At 36.1% G+C, this 22,290-nt stretch overlaps 5 protein-coding genes and 2 long non-coding RNA genes across 13 annotated transcripts; 3 read left to right on the plus strand and 4 right to left on the minus strand.

Moving 5' to 3' along the window:
* On the minus strand, positions 622-2,611 carry LOC104783006 (RING-H2 finger protein ATL5-like). The gene has a single exon (XM_010508082.2). The coding sequence runs from the start codon at positions 2,475-2,477 to the stop codon at positions 2,013-2,015; it is 465 nt and encodes a 154-aa protein (XP_010506384.1). The 5' UTR covers positions 2,478-2,611; the 3' UTR covers positions 622-2,012.
* LOC104783007 (sister chromatid cohesion protein DCC1-like) lies at positions 3,120-4,731 on the minus strand. Its single transcript, XM_010508084.2, has 3 exons — positions 4,479-4,731; positions 3,488-4,393; positions 3,120-3,396 (listed from the first exon to the last, which is right to left on the minus strand). The coding sequence occupies exons 1-3, from the start codon at positions 4,628-4,630 to the stop codon at positions 3,294-3,296; spliced, it is 1,161 nt and encodes a 386-aa protein (XP_010506386.1). The 5' UTR covers positions 4,631-4,731; the 3' UTR covers positions 3,120-3,293.
* LOC104783008 lies at positions 6,606-7,788 on the minus strand. The gene is made up of 2 exons (XR_767109.1): positions 7,553-7,788; positions 6,606-7,036 (listed from the first exon to the last, which is right to left on the minus strand). It is a non-coding gene; the product is annotated as an uncharacterized LOC104783008 (long non-coding RNA).
* Positions 8,547-12,208, minus strand: LOC104783009 (dynamin-related protein 1D-like). The gene is made up of 15 exons (XM_010508085.2): positions 11,953-12,208; positions 11,787-11,850; positions 11,600-11,707; positions 11,425-11,526; positions 11,303-11,353; positions 11,158-11,219; positions 10,956-11,046; positions 10,800-10,864; positions 10,494-10,688; positions 10,277-10,396; positions 10,130-10,200; positions 9,792-10,017; positions 9,661-9,711; positions 9,207-9,578; positions 8,547-8,843 (listed from the first exon to the last, which is right to left on the minus strand). The coding sequence occupies exons 1-15, from the start codon at positions 12,082-12,084 to the stop codon at positions 8,715-8,717; spliced, it is 1,839 nt and encodes a 612-aa protein (XP_010506387.1). The 5' UTR covers positions 12,085-12,208; the 3' UTR covers positions 8,547-8,714.
* Positions 12,583-15,198, plus strand: LOC104783010. 7 transcript variants are annotated; one of them, XR_002037812.1, is made up of 9 exons: positions 12,583-12,850; positions 13,160-13,320; positions 13,489-13,705; positions 13,816-13,896; positions 14,001-14,089; positions 14,178-14,575; positions 14,666-14,736; positions 14,820-14,891; positions 14,991-15,198. It is a non-coding gene; the product is annotated as an uncharacterized LOC104783010 (long non-coding RNA). The 7 variants fall into 7 exon arrangements; XR_002037813.1 differs by having other exon boundaries at positions 12,584-12,850; positions 14,178-14,383; positions 14,457-14,575; positions 14,820-15,198; XR_002037814.1 differs by having other exon boundaries at positions 12,584-12,850; positions 14,178-14,383; positions 14,468-14,575; positions 14,820-15,198.
* On the plus strand, positions 16,927-17,355 carry LOC104784402 (F-box/kelch-repeat protein At3g06570-like). Its single transcript, XM_010509431.1, has one exon. The coding sequence runs from the start codon at positions 16,927-16,929 to the stop codon at positions 17,353-17,355; it is 429 nt and encodes a 142-aa protein (XP_010507733.1).
* Positions 20,142-21,391, plus strand: LOC104783011. Its single transcript, XM_010508086.1, has one exon. It carries the CDS (start codon positions 20,226-20,228, stop codon positions 21,180-21,182), a length of 957 nt encoding a protein of 318 aa, XP_010506388.1. The 5' UTR covers positions 20,142-20,225; the 3' UTR covers positions 21,183-21,391.

Here is a 22,290-nt window from a genome sequence, read left to right on the forward strand (position 1 = left end):
GGCGATCTCGATCGATGTACTAAATCTTCATGGAATAGGCAACATATATAAAAGTTTCAATATAATGAATAACCAAAATTGCACAGGGGTACTACTTAAATATCGTTGTTTTCATTGTGTCACCGTCTGAATTTAAACTCGTATAATGCATGTTATTAAAACTTTATACTCTTGGGTCTTTAATTAATTATTGGCTTGGATGAATAAGAAGTTTAAGTGCGCGAAGGTACATTTCCAATATTTTAAATACTAAAAAAAAAAATATCCCAAATGTGTTCTAAATACTTTAACACGAGAAAGATAGGCTGAAAAGTCAAAAATATATATGGAAGTGTTACTTGATTCACGTTCCAAGAGTGAACCTTCTCAGATGGATCAAATGAGCTCATCATGGTTTGTCCGTCCACCAATATTTCGTATAATTGTTAACACGAACCGAATATGGAATCCAACAAAGTAATCTAACCGGTATATTATCTGAGCTTGTGGTGACACACATTGCATAGTGGACGACGCAGCTTGATGAGAAAACTTTGGAGATTTCATAACGTTTAATATGATATTTCTAACAAGAATCTCGGACCAATAATATGTCTTTGCTTTTGCGCTAACAATATACTCTACCAAAAAGCATCGATCCCATTCACATATATATAGTTAAATAGTCTGACTTCATTACAAGTGCAATAATCACTATATCTGCTCTATTGAGTTCAGATCAGGATATTTCTCTGATATCAGAAATTTATTTCTCTTTTTTTTTTTTTAGTTATTCCCTTCTTCTACCACACGTAGTGCCGGATTCGTTGGCAGTTTTAACTTACTTCTAAATTCTTATGTCGATATTTGCCTCTTCAGGGGTTGGAATAAAATTTAGTAGTTGACCAAGAAAAACACAACTATAAGGCTATCAAGGTAACCCAACCATCAGTACCGTGGCACAAGATAGTATGGTCCTCGGGGGGAATCCCGAAATATAATTTCCTTACCTGGTTATTTGTGTTGAATCGTTGTCCAACTCGGGATAGGTTGAAGAACTAGGGCTTGCAGGTGGACCCTAATTGTCTTCTATGCGGATCGGCGGATGAAAGTCGGGATCATTTACTATTCGAGTGCCCTTTCAGTTGGCCAGTGTGGGCTCCTATCTCCCGAAGGTGCTCTCTTACTCCTACCATGTCTTGGTCGTCAACTCTTCAAAGCTTACAGTCATTCAGGGGAACTAGAGAAGCAAAGAAATTCCTCCTATTAGCTTGGCAGGCCACGATCTACTCTCTTTGGACCGAAAGAAATCACCGGCTACATCGCCAAAGTTTCAAATTTGCTACTCTCATCTCTAGCCAGATTGATCGGCTAATAAGGAACAAGGCGCTCAGTTATCGTGACTCCACCGCTGCTCTCTCATCTGACTTGCTTGCACTCTGGTTTGCTAGCTCTACAGACTGATGGATCTCTTGGTGGCTAACCCTAATCGCGATACTCGCAAAAGATACGCTCGAGGAAGAATTTGAGAAGTCTTGGTTTATTGCCAACGGTTTGAGTGGGTGAAGAGTTTTATTGCCAACCGTTTTTCTAGTTTGATTTTAACTTGGTCGGGTTTAATTTTGGTTCTGTTTGGTTCCTTCTTAAGTATGGGTATTAACTAGATTTCTTTTGGGCTTTCGGTTGTTGTTTTCTGGACTCAGGTTTCCTTCCTTTTAGTTTTGGAGACAAAAAGCAACTGTATTGGGTGGTGGATTAGATAATAGTTGGTAAGAAAATTTCTAAAGTGGTGAAGAAAAACAAACATCTTTAGGAAGTGTATTATAAAAACACTAACTAATAATACTGTCACTTTCTCCACAAGATAACATGTTAGAGGTTTGTATTGTCTTGTTCATATGGTTCAATATTCCAAATTTCAGGAAAGAACTATACAGTTAAAAAAAAATACAAGGACAATATAAATGAATGAGTAGATTAATTAATTTCTAAAAAAACATTGATAAACTCGTGTTTTAGTAGTCCTAATTAAATTAATCAAATATTGTTGACGATGACGCCGCGTCCGGGAAGGTTCCTTTGGTAAACATCTCAAACACGCCGGGAGGAACAATAAGCGCGAGCAGAGGGTTTCCGGGAGGCGCCGGAGGAATCTGAGCTCTACACAGAGGACACGTGGACTTCTTCTCCAGCCACGGATCGATGCAATCAGCGTGGAAACAATGGCTGCACGCCGTTATCCTCCTCATCCTCTCTCCCTCCGCCGCGTCTTCCAAACAAATCGTACAATACGTCGTCGACGAATGTTTTTCATCCGCCGCGGCTCTTCTTATCCATCTCCGACGATGGACCGTGAACGTACGGTAACGTCGCCAAGAACGGCTCGCGAGGAAACTAGCGAATCTAAAGAAGAGACGGAGAGAGAAGACGACGAGGAACGCGATGATGATGGAGTCGGCTACGAACTCTGAGAATCTTACGAGAGAGTCAGTAAACATTCTAAATTTTTCTCGAGAAAAGAAATTGTTTGGAGATAAGTTTGGCACAAGTAACGACGCTCTCTATTTGTGTGTATATATACTGTAAGGTGTATCGTGGGATGAGATCAACGGTCTTTGTTTAAGCACGTTGGGGTTTATTAAAATAAAAGAAAGGTAATGCTTAATGCTTTTATACTTGTATTACTATATATACTTCCTACTTTGTTGTAGTTTCGAAGCAACTCACTTTTTATTACCTGAATTTGACTTCGTCATAAAAGTCCATTTAAGTATTTGGTCAGTCCATTCGAATTCTGGAGGCTAACTAAAATTAGTGGAGTATTAAACAATGCTAATATAAAGAGAAAAAACGAATTTGAGCTTGGCTATAGTGTTTCCTTAAAGTTTTTGGGTTTAGTCAAAACTAAATTAGTTAAAAATACATGGAACGTATTCTACTTTTCTACTTGTACATTCAAACAAAGTATCTTGCTCTGCACAAAACAAATAAAACATGTTTTTCATTTAATTGATGTTGAACCGTATAATTATGAGTATAGGACGAAGGCCTAATAAAGATAAACCAGGACCCAAGTCGATCTCTTCAATTTTGGCCCAGCCAATAAATATAGTTTTTTAACGTTTATGCAAAATAGGTTAGTGCCGACCAAAAAAAAACTAAACCACATAAATTGGATGATCGGTGTGAACAAAACTCTTCCGTGACCTTTAATTTCACAAAACTCTTAACAAACTCTACCACACTTCTTGTCTTCTAACATCAACTAACACAAACTATAGCAAAGAAGCCAAAAAGGTTTAGAAACTATATTTTCATCTTGCACTAAAGACAGGTGGTGCATCAGCTTTAGGCTGAGCTCTGCGTGTGTATTTCAAAAGCAAACCTTCCATAGAAAGCCTAGGAACATGAAGATCCCTGCAATTAACACATAACCAACAAAAATCAATTCAGAAATCAACAAAAACTTCTAATGAAATATTTTTTATCATCAAACTTGATCATTTACCTCAAGTAAGGCTCCAAGTCTTTCCATTCCCATTTTGACCTATGTTTAAAGAGTATAGAAAATCTCTCTGCTGGAGTTGAAGGCAGAGAGCGTACGCTGAATGTGTAAACCCGTGTCTCGATCCCTATTGTCTCTGTTAAAACCTCTCCTTCAAGCATCTCGAACCTTCCTTCCATCCCATCCGGAATCTTCTTCTTCCACTCTTCCATGAAACTCTCTAGTCTCATCTTTTCATCTCTCAGTACCAGCCTAGCAAAATGCAAACACACAAGCCTCGGTTCCAACTTCCACTTACCAGTTCCATTACTATTAACTCTAGAGGCAAACACGCGCAAGCAGTGACTCGCGAGCTTACTAGGAAACTCATCAGCTACTAACGCACTCACAACTTCATCTTCATCGAGATCATCAAAAGACCAGTAATTCAGAACACAGTTATGAAGCAGCATTCTCAGAATCACGTCTAGGTAATTCTCATCAATAACCCTCCAGTAACCATCAATCTCAACAGCAGAAAGACTCTGCAACCCAACACTCAACTCCTCATCACTCGCTTGAACAGTGTTAACCAAATCGCTCCAAGTATACAACTTTACACCCTTCTTCTCATTATTATCATCATCATTATCATCCATCATGGCGTCTACTTCAGCAGCACCGAATGGATTAGCCAATAAAAGCTGCTTGAGTTTGTCAAGCCTAGGAGAAACCTCAACAAGTTCCATATTACCAGGAGAAATTTTGAGAACGGATACAAGCTGACGGTTGTTGATGTTAGTATCATCATCAGATGATGAAGGAGGAATAAGGAACATGGAATTGGAATTACCAACAAATTTGATAGCAAAAGTCTTGGATTTGGTGCAAAGAACAGCATCTTCATCAGGAAGTCCCCTCAATGTTACCCTAAATCGAGAAACCCTTTTAATAATCCTAATAATAACATAAATCGAAGAATCAAAACGAAGAAATCAATAAATAAAAATGGTACCTTTGATTGAAGATGTCAGAGACGAGATTGTCATCAGCTTCAAGAAGGAGTAGATCATCGTGAGGCCCAAAAGAAGGGTGATACGAAATTGGAATTGAAGATCCAGGTTTGAGATCTATCACTGCATCAGCTCCTCCAATTCTTTCTGCCATTACAGATATCAAAAATGTGACGGGGGTAAGATGGTTATGCGACGATGAATCAGAGATAGAGAGTGAGAGTAATCAAGAAACCCCTAGGATTTTCTAGGATTTTAAAGCACGGTCTGTCTATCGAAGAGAATAAAATAGAAAAATATGATAGAACCCCACCACGGTCCACGTCAATAATTATTTTAGGAATGGATCAACAAAAAATACACAATAATTATTTAAAAAAAAAATCTGAAAATTGAGCAAATATGGTTTTTAACAAATAATAATGTTTTACTAAATTTCATGGTGCTTCAATGGCTGAGTGACTTTAGTGATAGTACATTTTTTATTATGTTTAATTTTTCCATTTATTTCAAAGTAATTTTCCTAAGTGGTTTGATATAAAAACAGTTATTTGGTTTCTAAGTTTTAATGAAAACGGGAGGATTACCATTGTTAGTTATCTTTTTGAGAATTAACTTTATTTATTAAGATTCATGAGAATTTGTGGTCTGGTGTGTACACTTTGTACAACGTCATATTATTATTTTTATTTTATTTTAATGCAACATTTGTCTCAATTTGTGTGTATTTTCATGTACTTTAAGTTTTGTAACATGTATGATTTTGTGATACATCGTTTTGTATGTTTATAAAATAATGTAAACAAAGATTTACAATATTAATTTATCTATAATAAATATAAACTATTCTTTTTTTTTTTTTTTTTTTTTTTTTTTTTTTTTTTTNCTATTCTTTATGGTCATCATTTTTAAAACCTCATGATATTGACACAAATTGAGCTCCGTAATTTGATTGTGACATATGTGCGAAATGAACTCCCCACTAGTGACACTCTTTTCGTCCTCCAGTATTATTTGCAACTTGTATCAGACTAAAATGATCAACTGGTATTGTCACATATACATTTTTATCTATTGAATTAGTTTTATTTGTTCATATACAATTTAAGATTTGTATATATATGTTCTTTTAACTATTAAATAATGGCCAATAAATTGAAGCACAATAAATACATATTTGTTTGTAAATTAATATTGGGCCATTAATTAAGGCTCATTAACAAGTTAGTTCGTACCAAAATTGGGAAGGTAAGTTTCTTCTACGTGTGTCAAATTGGGAAGGTCAGTCAAAGATCAGTCAATTCACTTGTTCAAATATTGAAATAAATTTATGATTAATGACTAAACTACCACATTGCACAAAGTCTTTTTTATTCTACCACATTGCCACAAGTCAATTCACTGTCACTGCCTCAGCTCCTCCAATTCTACCACTTTCTTCCATTACTAGTAAAATATCAAAATGTCACGGGTATGGTATGCGAGAATGAAGCAGAGATCACGAAATTTTTGTCCGAATATCAAATTTTTTCCTAGGGAAGAATTTTGCCTTATGATTCTTCTCTTATGCTTGTCAGAACTCTTAAGGCCCAAAAAGTCAATTTTTTTCTTTTGGACGAATCGAATTAGCGTTTTTTTGCGCTGTCGTTTTCTTTTGGTTTTCGGTGTGTTTGCGGTTCCATTTTCAGCCTTTTTTTTTTTTTTGTTAAATATCATTTGCAGCCTTTTGTATTTTAATCTCCGGTTCAAATCTTTTTATTTTTATTTTTGCATTACTTGCATATGTTTTTTTTTATTATTATTTGGTGCTTCGACTTATATGAGCTTTTAGAAATTTACATGCTTTCGATATCATCTATGAAAAAAACTTTGCATATTTTTGTTTTGACATTTTACATTCGGCTTCGACTAAAGTTTATTTTTGTAGTTGGATTTTTCGTGCTTTCTTTATATTCTTTTTTGTGTTTCGACTAAGCGTGTGTGTTAGAGGTCGTGTTTTGTTTTTTTTTGTGTTGTGTTTTCGTTCACTTTTTGCGTTTGCAGTGGACTGCTATATTAATTTGCACCCTATACATACATCTAACACAACGACTCTATTATAGAGAGTCTCTCTACACAAACACAACATACATCTAAAACACAACAACCCTATAAATTCATCTAAGTGTCTAAGACATACACACGTAGAACCTACACATACATCTAACACACAACCCTATATATTCATCTAAGTGTCTAAGACATACACACGCACAGCCTACAGATACATCTAACACACAACCCTATAAATAAATACGTCTAACACACAACCCTATAAAATAAATTCGTCTAACACAACAACCCTATAAACTCATCTATGTGTCACACACGCACACCCTATATACATACACAACAGCCCTATACATGCATCTATACATAATTCATTCTAATCCATACCCATCCGGAAGATGAGAAGACCTTACAAAAAAACAAATCAAGCTTCTGTCGTTTCAAGGTCTTTCGCAAAATGGATCATATATCAACATCCATTATAATCCCATTTTCTTCCTTTTTCTCCAACCTTGCAAATAATCCAAAAACAAACCCAACAGTTTGGTTATTCTTTTTCAATCAAAAGTAACAAAGTAACAATAGTATATATATCATCATCATCATCATCCATGTTTTAATTAGGCAGAAACAGAGGATCTATGATATTACTCTATCAAAACAGAGAATCTAAATGGGCTATATTCTTTTTTTTTTTCAATTAAAACCAACACAATCGTTCTACTATCATAGCATCTGCGTTTTTATTAGGTAGAAACGTAAAATATAATATTTTTATCTAAAAACCATAGGACATTATATATATTTATCATAAGAAAAAAAAGGACATTATATAATATCGAAACTACTTCTTTTACTATTTTCCAACACATGCAGACAAACATTTGTGAAGACAACAACAACAATTTTTTTTGAACACCATACGACAATGAGCTGGATTTTAAAACAGGGTAAATGAAATAAGTCGAATACACTATTATATAGTCTAACAGATAATATAAATGATCGGACAGAGACAGAGTCTAACCCTCTTTTACGAATGATGAATCGATGATGATGGCAACTTGCCAACTTCTATGTTTGCTTCTGACTTCTGAGCCTTCTTTTACGATGATGACGCTTCTATGTTTGTCTCTGAGCCTTCTTTCACGACGACGATGATGCTTCTATATAGATTAAGTAACGAAAAAGACAGAGTTTTAGACATTTGAAAGAAAATAAAGGAGAACAGAAATGAAAATAATTTTGAACTTTGAACTAAGGTGAAAGTCTGAAAGATGAAAGAAGGAGGTTACGTATATTTATAGGAGCAATTCATCTACGCCTTTTTAATTAAAAAATCATATTCATAACGGTAAAAAAACTTAATTGTTTCTAAACGTTCAGATTTTGTTACTTTCGGCGTCCAACGTTCGACTGTCAAATCACAAATCTATGAAGAGATTGTGTTTGTGTCTTATAGTATTAATCAAACAGAAACAACGAGATTTTATATCCACGGTCACAGAGTTATTATATCCACAATCCAATTTTAAAAATAAAACCGGATATATTAAACAACGATTGTTATTTTATTTAACCAACCACAGGTATATACTAAATTGCATGTTTATGAACTTAGATGGTTTATATATATTATCTAAACCAATAAAACCATTAATCACATGAAACTGTCACAGGGCAGAGATTTGGTTTTACAGAAATACATATCTACAGTCAGGGCTGGTTTAAGTGACTATAGTCAGGGCTGGTTTAAGTGACTATAGTCAGGGCTGGTTTAAGTGAACACATAAACTTAATTGTTTCTAAACGTCCATTTTTTTGTACTTTCGGCGTCCAACGTTCGACTGTCAAATCACAAATCTATAGTGACAGATTAATTTCAAAGTTTCTTATTTTTATATTTTGTTTAATTTTTATATTTCGGTGAAGAGATTGTGCTTGTGTGTCTTAAAGTACTAAACAAACAGAAACCACGAGAATTATTACATATCTATATACCTAAAATAAAACCGGAGATATGAAACAACGATTATAATTTTATTCAACCAACCACAGCTCACAGATTAAATTAGTAATTGTCTGTTTTTGAACTAGATGGTTTATATATCTTATCTAAACCAATAAAACCATTAATCACACGAAACTGTCACAGGGCAGAGACTTGGTTTATATATATAATATCTTCGTCATCGAACCCAAACCGCTGCATCAATCTCATCTTTAGCCTTCTTGTATAGCTCGAGCCTCTTTGCACACTGCATTCTCCTTTCCATCAATGCCGGGTTCTCGTCTAGCAACTGCCCCAATCGTTTCCCCTGCCAAAAAAAAAAAAACAGACCCAAATCCTTAAACCAAACCGGAAAAAAACCAAACTTAGCAACATAACCGAAGTAATAAGAGACAAACCGGACTCTGACTGATCTGTGCGTAGAAGTAATTAAGCAACGAGAGTTTCGCCTGTCTGACTTGGCAATGAACAACAGCCTTAGGAATAGTGTTTACAAGAGTCTTTGCAACCATCTTGATGTAAGCAGCGACATTCGAAGCTATCTTTCTGAAATGTCCTTCACCGTATTGGTNAATCGTTTCCCCTGCCAAAAAAAAAAACAGACCCAAATCCTTAAACCAAACCGGAAAAACCAAACTTAGCAACATAACCGAAGTAATAAGAGACAAACCGGGCTCTGACTGATCTGTGCGTAGAAGTAATTAAGCAACGAGAGTTTCGCCTGTCTGACTTGGCAATGAACAACAGCCTTAGGAATAGTGTTTACAAGAGTCTTTGCAACCATCTTGATGTAAGCAGCGACATTCGAAGCTATCTTTCTGAAATGTCCTTCACCGTATTGGTTTATTGTTGTGGTTGGTGAAGAAATAGACGCAGCTTGGTTTTCTACATGAAGCTTACGAAAGAAGTCCACAGTTAGATATGAAGACTCCATGTCGACTAATCTGAGAACTGACTTCATGCTTTCTTCACGAAACTTTTCTAAAGTTGAGTTTGCAGCAGCAACTAGCTCAATTTGTAGTGAAGGGAACCTTTTTAGCTCCTGCATTACTTGCACAACAAGAATCAATAACCATTTCTCTCCATTTACTATATATTTCTTTCAAGAATAACCAATCTCTCACCTCAGTTTCTGCGATCGCTTTCCTTACAAGTTCTTTTAAGATAAAGTGAACCTGTTACAATCACATTCGTTACGGTTTTCTTATATATAAGCTGATTAATAAATAAAAAGTGAAGCGAAAAAAGAACCTACGGAATTCACCGAAGCTTCAGCTGGACCTCTAAAATGATCTAGGGATCCTTCAATGAGACGACGATAACCCAATTCTGGTGCAATCAAGTGAGGTTGATAGCCATCAGATTCTGAGACAATTCTCTTAACACTTTGCAATGAAAGATGACGATCAAGAGGAAGCTGTTTTATGGCTCCCGGGAGGTTGTAGTCAAAGATTCCATAGATCCGTGCACCTCCAGGACGCCTAAGATTTTTCCATCAATCACAGTTAAGCAAGAGTTTTATCCAATATATATCCACCATTATGAGAAAGTTCAGAAAATTTTGGTTCAATATATAATTTTGTGTTTTCTTACCCGCCATCCAAATGCTCTTTGAAAATCTTTTCGAATGCTCGACACATTCCCAAGATAGTGTATAGTTGAGCCTGTGACCAACACATTTTTAGCCTACCACAAAAATATACAATTTATATAGTTTCATATGAAAGTGTATGTACTCACTCCAACATCAATAGCGACAGGCCTGCCCAATTGGTCTAACTCTCTTTCGATTTCCTCGATGTTTTTGTTTATTGAGGACAGGATACTTGGGATACGGGACCTTATAACAGATTCTAAGAGCTGGAAAATAAAAGACCACGTACGTATTACTAAACAGAACGACAAAAAAACAAAACTCATTCATGTGTATATATAAGGCTTTGGTCTGAGTAAAAACCTTAGAGAGGAGCTTTGCAAGAAACTCTGAACCCATTCTGGCGGCCAAGTGACCATAGTCAGGGCTGGTTTCAAAGTATTGTCGCTCTTGCCTTCTCGCAACCATCATATCAACATTCTTATTAATATCTTCTTGTGAACGGTTCACTATCCCAACCCAAGGATATTGCAGCCTGTATGATCTTCCTTCGATAACCTTATCCAGGCAAAGAATAGTCACTATATATGTAACACTCAAGATTTTCATCAGGCAGATCAATTCTTAAATTACTACTTTCAAACAACAGAAACAATGGGAGACACTTACATTCAATGCATTAGTTCCCTTATCCATTAAGTCTAACTTTGTCAGAACTCCAAACGTTCTTTCACCTAAGAGAGTGCAAAAAAGTCAGAAAACAGTATCATTGTTCGAAAGAGAGAATGATTCTTTTCTCCAATCCAGAATTCATTAAAAACAAACCTGTTGGATCCACTTCTTTCGCTAGCTTCATCGCATCTGATGTGGCTATGTCTTGATTTGCAGGAGATATTGCTAGTATAAGACAGGTGGGCTGTGAACAAAACATATCTAAACCATCAAATTAATAGTGACAAGAACATGTTATTAGTTAGCATCATGCACCAAGCCAAGAAAAGTGTAAGAACTAGTAGCAACTACTCGCCTTTGCGACATATGAGCGAACCATTGATTCAATATCTTCAACAATACTTTCTGGCTGTCCATCTGAAAACAAAATTGACAATGTTAACAAGTAGTATAAACAAAAGGAGAGATGTAAAGGAACTAGAACCAAAGCAAACACATACCAACCGCAACTTTAGTCAAACCAGGTAAATCAATGAGAGTAAGATTCACAACTGGTTCCAAAAAAATATGATGTTAGTGAAATAAACAAGAGCATCACGCAGAAAACGATAAAGAAACTGACCATTGGGAGAAAAGATACTAAGGTGAATAGGAACTGGAGAAATCTGTTTGCTCTTTCCAGTGATTCTATCAGTCTCATCCTCAATCTCCTTTCTAACCAAAGCTGTGACACGAATATGATGATGATGGATTCACTATAAGACACACACATTCATATTATACAACAAAGTACATACCGAAATTGGTGATTTTCTTATTAGTAAGGTGGAGAAACTCTGCATATTCCTCTGTTCCATTATCAGTCTTATGAAGTTGTAAGACCAAAGGCCGTCTCGTAACAATACCTACAACAAATCCAAAATTTAACAATCACAGATGATTAAAAAAAAGGGATCGAAAAGTTTTGGTTTTGGATCCACAAACCGGATCCTCTAGGAAGAAAGTCTCTCCCAACAATGCTCTCTAGAACTGAAGATTTCCCAGAACTCTACACCCATGCATGAGAAGAAGAGAGAAACCTTAAAAAGCAAGAAGCTTTAATTAAGAGAAGAACCCTAAGTGAGAGAGTACTCTGATGAGAGAAATAAACCTGACCACCGACGACGGCGACGGTAGGAAGAGCTTCCCAGAGAGAAGTGAGAGCGTTATTACCGCCGCCATAATCGCCGAGTGCAGTGCATGCTCTCTGTATCTCATTAACCAACACGATCAAACTTTCCATTGTCGCCGCCGTATGCTTCGGTTAGATAGAGAGATTCAGATATCCACAGACGGAGGAGAAGAAGAAGAGAATGCAACGACTTTGAGATGAACGCAGATGGGGAGAGACACGAGAAAACAGAGAGCGGGCGTTTTCAATATGATTAACCAAAACCAAATTATTATTATTATTTGTCATTATCCATTTATTTATTATTATTTATTAGTAATCTTTGAAAATTGACTGAAAACCATTTAATATAATTAGATATTCCACCATCTATAAACGTTTCATTCTACTTTTTAATTTTAAATGGTTATTCAAACCAAAATAGTATAATTAAAATGTCAATATAAAGACATTTATAAACGTTTCATTCTACTTGTTTGGTAGTAAATGTCAATATAAAGATATTCCACCATCTATAAACGTTTCATTCTACTTGTTTGGTAGTGAATTTTTTATACTGAGAGAGTGATTTGTTTTGGAATATTGCAGATGTCGGTGGTGCTTTGGATTTGTGCCTTTGGCTATACTCCCGAGTATCTCCACTATGCTGCTAAACACGGTCTCGATACAACGTTTTTATGAAGTGATAATGAACTTTTGCTTTTGATTTTTTTGTATTTTGATTTTGTCACTTGGGTCTATGCCGGGTTCTATGCAGGTTTGTCCTTCTTGGTTGAGATCAGACTGACGTTAAGAGCAATGTGAGTACTGGGTTCCATTTGCTACAGTAAAGCTTTGTTTGTTTGAAAGGTCCATTATCTTGAATTCATCAAAGAAGGTGATGATGATTTTTTTTTTTTTTTGCTTAGTAGATTCTGAAAAAAGGTTTATCTAGCTAGTTACTACAGAGCCTTTACATTGTCCAGCAACATCTTATATACACTTGTTTCTTATATAATTAAGGTTGGTCTTAAATGTTACATTGGAAAGAATAGACCCTCATAGGATTGTCAAATTTGATGCGACTAAAAAAAGAAAGATAATAAATTTGATATGTCATGATGATTATTCTGCTTGTGTCGGTTCATTCTTGTCCGTGCTTCTACGAATCTGACTAGCTTTCATTTTTTTTAATCTTTTGACACAGAGTTACAACCGGGATCTCTTTCTGTTCCTATATTTCCCTCTCATCCTCGTTTCAGCGTTAACTTCCTTCACGATTCAGAATGATAAATCAGCATTCACCGGAAAAGCCATCATGTACTTGAAAAAAGGCATCAAACCGAGGAGTGGAAAGGCTGGATGCAGGTTTGTCATTTAACTTTTATGTTAGTGACTTGCCCTTCAGTTTGGCTCATGCCTGTTAATGCATCTGCGGGGAAAATTTGTAGAGAAGTATCTAGTGTTCATTTTTTAATCTGCCTTTTCATTTGCTGTTACCTCATCATTGTTTTCTTTTTTTCTTGGGTGTTGTAGATTAGGTCCTCTTTTTGATGTACCACTACTTTTGCTGCTGCAGAGTACTATAATGCAATCCGTGTCTTCATTGCTTGCTACGTATGGATGACTGGATTTGGGAATTTTTCTTATTATGACTTTAGCCTTCCAAGGTTTGCACAGGTAGCTATGTCCTCCCGGCCTTGATCGGTACATATGGATAATAGGGATGCTATATGCATACTACCACCCAACTGTAAGTTCCCAATACTAGAATTTCACATCAAGTCTGTTCACAAATGGGTAGTTTAGTGATAAAGACTTGCCATTTTTCGTCCTTCATTTCCTTGATTATGTATCTTATAGGTTGAAAGTTGGATACTGGAGGAAGCTGAGATGAAGTTCAGGATGGCTATCAAAACAACTGTGGCACGTATAGCAATAACGGTATAACAAATTAACAAGTCATCATTTCACTTTCTTCTAGGTGAAGGAGCCTTACGTACTGTTTTCTTCCAGCTAATCTGTCATTTTTATTATGAAACTTTTAGGTGGGATATTTTTGGTACGAGTACAGATACAAGCTGGACAAGCTAACTTGCAACAGATATCATCCTTACACCTCTTGGATTCCTATAACGTATTCCACTTTACTTGCAAATCTCTATACATCAGATTCATCCAAGAACCAATCCTAACATGTATTCTTTGTTTTGCTTTTCTTTCAGTGTTTATATCTGTCTCCGGGACATCACTCAGTCTTTCCGCGGCTACAGTGTTTATATCTGTCTCATGAACAGTCTCTCAGTCAATAGTGATATTCGTCCTCTTGTGACGATTTTTCCAAAAAAAAAAAAATCTGTTCATGAACTTTCAGGTGGCATGGGAAGATAACATTGGAGACATATATCTCCCAGTTTCATATATGGCTCAGGTATGTTACACTTTTTCTTGTGGAAGTTCTCAACTGTAGAGTGTAGAGCTGGCGTTTTGTTGGTATGTTTCAGATCTCTTATAGGCGCTTTGAGCTTACCAACACTCTGAAAACAGCCTTCATACCAAGTATAACAATGATCCAACATCTTTAGTTGTACTCAATGCTGCCACACATTTCAAATTGTATCAGGTAAGTATAAATGTACAAACCTCTGGAATATTGTTTTTTTTTTTTTCCCCTGAGTCTTAACAATAATGGCATGCTTACAATCATCAACAGAGAGCTGCACACGTTTATTCAAAAGCCCGGAGGGTTCATGGTTTTAAGGACACAGTCTATTCAAGCTTAAGGTGAGACCGTTTTTTTCCCCATGAAACTTCTGATTAAATCTTCACCGGAACCTTAATACTTTGAAACATAAACTGCTGTGCAGTGACGAAGACAAGTTAAAGAAACTCGGTGATCTCATGAATGAAAGCCATCACAGCTGCAGTGTCCTATACGAGTAATAAATAAAAAGCTTCCTTACGGTTTTAGGATACTAATGTTATCGAGCCATGTTTTTGGGAGTAAAAAGAATGGAATTGTGGTACTCCATTTACAGGAGAAATACTACACGAAGAGAGTAGAGAAAGCAGTTGTGAAGGAAGAAGATATGAAGCAAAGCCTTTCAAGTGGTGCTGCCATCTTCAACCTCTAAACACATATCTCTCCCTCTCTTATGTATTTTATTCAATCTGCATTGTTTGCAATTGTACCACTTCCCAACTTCACTTCGTATACGTAATATATTTTTAAATAATATGTTCGTCTGAAATCAATAAAAACTAGGTATTATCTTGCGTTTTCCGGGGGCTGAATTTTTTTTAATGAAAATTTATAATAATTTATTTTGTTATTATGTAATTTATAATGGTTTATGATTAAAAATTTGTTGCTTATATTATAATTTTTGTATTTTAAAAATGTTTATTGAAAACCTGTCAATAAAACATTTGCATGTAATGAATAAAATTATTTAAAACTTTGTGAAATTTTTGCAATAGTTGTGAATTAAGTAAAAAATATAACTAACATGTAAAAAAATTCTTATCTGTTAGAAATATTTACTTATTGGTTTATTGGAATTATTGTTTAAAAATTCTTATCTATTAAAAAATTCTTATCTGTTAGATATAACCAACACATTTTTTTCGTTTTTTTAATTAGAAATATTTATTTAATTAATTATTTAATCTTAATTAAGTTTTTTTAATGACAATTGAATGTAATTTTTTACACATTTTTAGGTTAGTTTTATATTTGTACTTCGGGAAAAACGTCATTTAAACCATGAAGTTTCAAATTCTGGCCATTTAAACCATGAACTTTGTTGTAGGCCATTTAAAACATCAACTTTTGTTGATTAACTTTTTTAAACATAAAGTTTCGTTGACCAAGCCAGAAAAGACATGACGTGAAATCCGATAGTTGACCTACTAACAGACGTTACTATGCCGTTAATCACGCTGTTACTAACAAAACGACGTCGTTTTGATGGAAGTTTTAGTTCGAAAAAATGTCATTTAAACCATGAACTTTTAAATAAAAATCATTTAAACCATGAACTTGTAAATATATGTCATTTAAACCATGAACTTTCAAATTTCTGTCATATAAACCATAAACTTGTCCTGGGCGTTCGGTGAAAACTAGACAACCTGAAAATTTTGGTTATCGAAGCAAACCAAAAAAAGAAAACATAACCGTTCGGCGCAATTGATTTGGATAATCGGATTTTGGTTCAGTTCGGTAATCGGACCGATTGGTTTATTAAAAACCGCAGAAGTATATAAGCCTAATCGGTTAAACCATTTAACCCTAGTTTAGTTTCTCTATTCTTTCTTCGACTCTGCCTCATGATGCGATTCTGAAAAAGAAAAAGAAGAACATCAATTCATCCTTCATCCTTCTTTTTGGATCTTTGTCATGTATTTTGTGTCTTTTTGTATTTGTATTGAGTCTTTTTTATTTATTAGGACACTACACTAGAGTTTGAAGGATTGATTAGAGTTTTAAGTATTGATCACATTTTTCATATATTATGATTTAAATGACATAAATTTGAAAGTTCATGGTTTAAATGACATACATTTACAACTTCACAGGTTAAATGGCCTATATTTAAAACTTTAGCCGGTAGCAGATACGAAGCTCCACCAGATACGAAGCTCCACCAGCCCTCTCTAGCGTCTCGATTCTGGATTGCAGGACTCACACGTGGAGCAAAGCTCCGAACTTGGGCGTGGAGCTAAGCTCAGTTTCCGCTAGCGCCCGTGATGGAATGATATATGTAGTAGGAAGGTACGAAGAAGAAGAATATTTTATATCCACCGGACAAGCCTTGTTTAAAGCCTTCTTCAAGGTGTTGGACACAAAAACACACAAACTTGGCATACTCTACCAGCCAATTATTACAGTGAGGATAAAGGCGTTTTTTCGCCCAGCAGTTCCGAATTTGTTGACGGGAAGTTGCACGTGATCCTTGGACTAGTAGATGTATGGCTTACAATTCCAAGGAAGCTAGATGGGAACAGGCTGATCGGGTGATGGGTGCTTTTATGTGTCGTAATGCTTATTGCGAGATTGATAATGTTTTGTACTCTGCTTTCTTGGGATTTCTTAGATGGTATGACACTCAGGCAGCCACTTGGAGAAACTTCATGGGTTTGCCGCAACGATTTTTCAGACATAGTTGTCAGCAGATTAGATTGGCTAATTTCCGTGGAAAGATAGCTGCTTTCTGGGCTCAGAATTTTCCTTGTGATGATGATGATGATTTCGATGACAAGAAGATGATTTGGTGTGCCGTGATTTCCCTTGATAAACGCACTAGTTGTGAAATTTGGGGGATCGTTGAGTCGCTTGATCATGTGCTTACTGTCCCTAAAGATTCTAATCTAGTCAAGGCTCTTGCTGCTACTCTTTGATCCTGTGTCTTCTTTTTTTTTCTGGTAAAGTTGTTTGTTTTTTTGGGGGTTGTCTGTGTTCTTTTGGTGCATGCAACTGTGAAGAAGAATGACTTTTTGTCTCTTGTTTCACTTCTAATCTTTTCATGTCAAAAGGAAACTAACTGAGAAAATATAACAACTAGATTTGGTCAGGAGACATTTACAAATTAGAAAGTGAAAATATCAAACTACAGTAGTTTCTCCCTGCAAACAAACATCTCAATCTCACAGGCACACACTTATCGGCCAACAGAAAGGCAAAACCATCATTACTAACACAACCTAACATTTTACCCTCAGCCTCTTTGTTATCCATGTACTTCTTATATCCAACCACATAACCGGGCATATGCTTTGAGTAAACCGATACATTCTTGCAATGCTGCTTATCTTCCGGGATTCTGATTCTCCAACAAGTCCTTGTAACCTTCTTGCTTCTGTTGTTGCTAGCACAATCACCATTCCAAAGGCAGCTGGGATGCTTTCACAACCGATAAATGGATCCTACCAACTGGTCCCTGGAAGCTTCCACTGTTAAGAAAGTTTGTCTGCACATATTCAATGTCTGAAACATCCCCAGTAAAGCACAATGTTTGGCTGCTTTGCATAGGTTTCGACATACTCTGTTGGGTTTGGATCGCAAATGCCATAGCCTTCCTCTATCTGCATTAAAGATTATATGAGATGAGAGATTTTCAAATAACATGTGGAATAAAGCAAAGGCCATAATACTATGAGACAGACCACAGAACAAGGCAGAGAGTGTTTGTAAGATATATCGTACTGGAAGAGTTGAACCAAAGATGGAAGTGCCGTACCTTGAGCATAAGACAACGGAAACGTGACTTAACCCAATTACTGAGATCTTACTGGTTAGCAGCTGAAGGTTTATCTTGGTGAACCACGTGTATGTGTTTGCACATGGATAGGGCTCAAACACAAATTCTTCCAACCTGAAATTTGTCATAGTAAGTGTGTGAGATAAGACCAAGAACATTATAAAGGGACTCGGAATACCTCATTCCTCGGGTAAAAGCCAATGCACATAAACCTCAGGGAAGATCCAAAGACTTAAAAAGCATAGCCAAACAGGATATATATAACCCTACAGAAAACCACTACTTGGTCAGATGGAACACTGAGAAAGTAAGACTTTTAACCTTTGTCAAATGAAACAGAAGTTGACATGTTCTATAGCAGTAATTCTGGAGAAATCAAGAATCTCTCTGTTACCTCTAAGGAAGGCACTAATCCAAGCTGTATGCATTTATTTGCGCGAACTCCAGACAAGCTTTTCCAACTTGTCTCATCAATATCCCTCAAGAAGAAAGCACCAATGCAGAGAGCGTCAATGTCTGATTCAGCAGAACCATAAACCTGAATGTCAAGAACGGTTAGCTAAAATATATATTTAGGTGGTTCACCATTACTTATTCTTCAATTTTGCTTCTTATTCACGATCTCATTGCATCTTACACGTAGTAACAACATTGATAAAGTTTTAAAGGTTGAATTCATTGCAGAGTAACTCGTTACTAAAACAGTTTATAGTGAACATGATGTTGAGCCCGTTATAAAAGCCCAATAATAGGGTAGGGGAGGCCACGTGCTACTAACCCAAGAAGAAACAGACGAACAAACGTGTGTGTGTGGGGGGGATTAGAGGGAAAACGACGACGTCTAGTAAATCACCAAACACTTGTCGGCTTCCACCATCCACGAGCTCCCCTTGCCGTCACATGCCTCGTTTCCCTTTTACATTTGATCGGGGGATGAAGTTGATATCTTTTGTTTTTACTTGTTCGTCCTCCCAATATCTCTCCCACTAACAAATTATTTTTCATGATTGTCATTTTAAATGATTTAGTAGTAAGAGAAAGTGGGATTACTTTTCCGTATATATCTTGAATTGGATTCATACCGTATCTTTGAATTCCCGGATCATGTTCATATACAGAATGATACTATCATTTAACTATTTCAAGATATGTATTAACGCACATATATATAGACTGATAACATAATTACACATACACTTAACAATAAGATTATAAGAATATATATATATATATCCAATATTTAAACGTGTTGTTGTTGTTTATGCAAATCAAAAAAACAAAAAGGAAACAACCAAAGACCTTTAATTTGGTAGTTTTCCGAATGGAAATTGTTGTTGGTAATATACATAACGTTGACATACGATGTCTTAAGTAAGTACGTTTAAGTTTTTTTAGTGAGTCAAATTAAGAGGACGTTTAGTTTTGTTTAACAAGGTAGTTGTACATAGTATATTTTAAAGTAATGATTACACATAACCCAATTGATATGAAAGTAATATAACACCCGTTTTGGTGATGAAGTGATGTTTGTTTTGACAAAGCAATGTCAACGACAATATGGAACTAAATGATGAAAACAATTGAAATGTTCATCCTCCCACTTACAAAGCACACCCATAAAGAATACTACTCTATAGTGACGTTAATTATATTAAAAAAGAGGGTGGTATAATTTATCTTTAACCATAAGTATAAAAATGTATAATCATCATCATCATCATCTTCATTAAGCAAAAAAACAATGGTTAACGTGTCAAGAGACTTTATTACCTGAAAATTTTCTTCTTCTTAAAAAAAGAAAGAAATCAGAAAAAATTTCATTTACTCCGGCGATTCTCTTCTCTCTCTCTTCTCTCTCTCTCCAAAAGAGAGAAAATCTCAGAGACTCTCTCTCTCTTCTCTCTCTCTCAGAAGAAGACAAATTAATCTTTTTTATTTCATCAGATCTTCTTCTTCTTCTTCTACTTCTCATAAAAATCGAAGCTTTTTTTGTTTTTGGTTGGGTCTCCGATGAGGTGTAAGAGACATACAGTAGATTTCAGTAGCAGTATCGGCGTTTGTGCTTCTTGTCTCCGTGAACGTCTCTTCTCTCTCGCCGTTTCAACCGCCGCCTCTCAAACCGACGATCATCATCATCATTCTCGTATCTCTCCTCCACCTCCTCCTCTGCTTTTCCCTCGTTCTGTTTCTCCTTACGTTGCTCCGAGAAAATCAGACGCCGGAGCTGGAACCGGAGTAGACTCTGTAGTATCTTCTTCTAATAACAGATTCTTCTCAACGCCTCAAGTTTTGGGAGGAGGAAGAGGTTCAACAACCTCATCGGAAAAAGTCTTCGTACCATCATCATCATTTAAGAAGAACAAAAAAAGCGGTTTATCTCGTTTCTCAAGCTTCTTCAGACCGACGACGAGATCTGACGTTTACGATTCCCGTCGCGATTCATGCGACGACGCCTCAACCGTTTTTTCTCAGTCGTCAACATCGTCGTCAAGGTCATGGCTCTCTAAAGTTCTCTCAGTTCGATCAAAGAAGCAACAGTCAAACACAACGACCTGCTACATCGAGGATTTGATCGCTTCAGAATCCGATCATCATAATCATCAAAATCGACCAAGACAGAGATATTGCAGAGGAATGTCGCCGGCGGGAGAATCAACGACGAACGAAGACTCAGTTGAGGAATCACCAGGGAGGTTAAGAAGAACGCCGGCGATGGGAACTCCGGGGAGGAAACCTAAGGTTGGGTTTGGTAGAAGCGTTTCAGGGATGGCTTTTTGTTTGAGTCCTTTAGTGAGAGCTAAACCATCTAACTGTTCTTCTAACTGGAGAGGGAGATTTCTGCCGGATTTTGGTTATTCCGGCGATATGAATTCACCGGCGAAGCCTCACCTTTCGACGGCGGCGTCTTTTTGTGGTAACCGGTCTAAGAAGCTTGTTGATTTAGGAAGACTTGATCACCGCCGTTGATTCTCTCTTCTTTTTTTTCGTTTGGTTGGGATTAAAATCTGACCGTTCTTTTGTGAAATTACCTTAAATACCCTCACAAGATTCATCCTTATATATGGTGCACTTTATACTATACCAACAACAGCAGATAAAAAGAGTGAAATTTACCATTTTTGGTTATATATAATAATGTTTTCTGATTGTGTATATTATTAAAAGGAAGATATATTCGTTTTTCTTTTTAAATTTTTAATTAGGAGAGATTAGAAGAACAATGTCGTCTTGGTTAGTGTCTAATGTGCCTCTGTTTTTTTTTTTTTAAATATGATTTTTTTTTGGGTGTACACATCAAAATGACATATAATAAAAGAAGAAGAAACCTATGACTAGTTTCATGTCAGAATTGTAATATATTTTCAATTCTTTTGAAGTTTTCAAATCTAACCAAAAAAAAAAGAAGAAGCAAATTTTCAATGTTTTGTTGTGGGTAATAAATGTGACATACCCTTGTGTTTCCCTTAATCTAGAAAAACAAAATTCTGACAACACTTCTCTTTAGGCATGGAAGGCAAAGTCAAAAATTAAACCAAACAATCTCACAAATTCCCAATTTACTAGTCTCACTACACACATCAAAACCTAATAGAGAAAGCTAGGAAAAAAAACGGCCATATAGGTCCAATAATAACATAGGTCTCAGTTTCGATCAGTTTCGACGACTTTTGGTAAGATCTTCCAAGTAGTACCGTCGTAACTCGTAAGTAAAGAAGAGGAGTTTCAAAGGTTTAAAAGGGTAAAGACTAAATGGAGTTTTTAATACACAATATACGAAGTGGGTCCAAATTTTAAATTCGATGGGTCCTTAGCCGTGAGTGAGGAGGACTGAGGAGCAATGCAAATACGATCATTCTATGGATGGGCTGAATTGTAATTTGATATTTCATCGTCTAATCTTACAGGACAGAGAGCATTAACGGTCATAAAAGGGAAGTTGGCATTTAATGAACGTGTGGTGGCTTGGCTTGGCTTTGTTGAGAAATAGTTGTAGACTTGTAGTCTTCTTTCTTTCGTGGCTCTACCATCTCCTCTCACCTACATACCATCTTCATTGATTTCAACTTACTCATTC

Source organism: Camelina sativa, chromosome 4, assembly GCF_000633955.1.
Source record: "Camelina sativa cultivar DH55 chromosome 4, Cs, whole genome shotgun sequence".
NCBI classification, from domain to species: Eukaryota; Viridiplantae; Streptophyta; class Magnoliopsida; order Brassicales; family Brassicaceae; genus Camelina; species Camelina sativa.

Bases quoted from the DNA above. Each gene is read 5' to 3' on its own strand.
- LOC104783006 (XM_010508082.2), bottom strand. From the start codon at position 2,477: ATGTTTACTGACTCTCTCGTAAGATTCTCAGAGTTCGTAGCCGACTCC.
- LOC104783007 (XM_010508084.2), bottom strand. From the start codon at position 4,630: ATGGCAGAAAGAATTGGAGGAGCTGATGCAGTGATAGATCTCAAACCT. The intron at 4,394-4,478 runs GTACCATTTTTA...TTCTCGATTTAG, and splicing joins TCTGACATCTTCAATCAAAG to GGTAACATTGAGGGGACTTC. The intron at 3,397-3,487 runs GTAAATGATCAA...TGTTAATTGCAG, and splicing joins GACTTGGAGCCTTACTTGAG to GGATCTTCATGTTCCTAGGC.
- LOC104783009 (XM_010508085.2), bottom strand. From the start codon at position 12,084: ATGGAAAGTTTGATCGTGTTGGTTAATGAGATACAGAGAGCATGCACT. The intron at 9,712-9,791 runs GTAGGTTCTTTT...TGATTGTAACAG, and splicing joins CTGAAGCTTCGGTGAATTCC to GTTCACTTTATCTTAAAAGA. The intron at 8,844-9,206 runs GTTTGTCTCTTA...TTTTTTTGGCAG, and splicing joins CACAGATCAGTCAGAGCCCG to GGGAAACGATTGGGGCAGTT.
- LOC104784402 (XM_010509431.1), top strand. From the start codon at position 16,927: ATGGCTTACAATTCCAAGGAAGCTAGATGGGAACAGGCTGATCGGGTG.
- LOC104783011 (XM_010508086.1), top strand. From the start codon at position 20,226: ATGAGGTGTAAGAGACATACAGTAGATTTCAGTAGCAGTATCGGCGTT.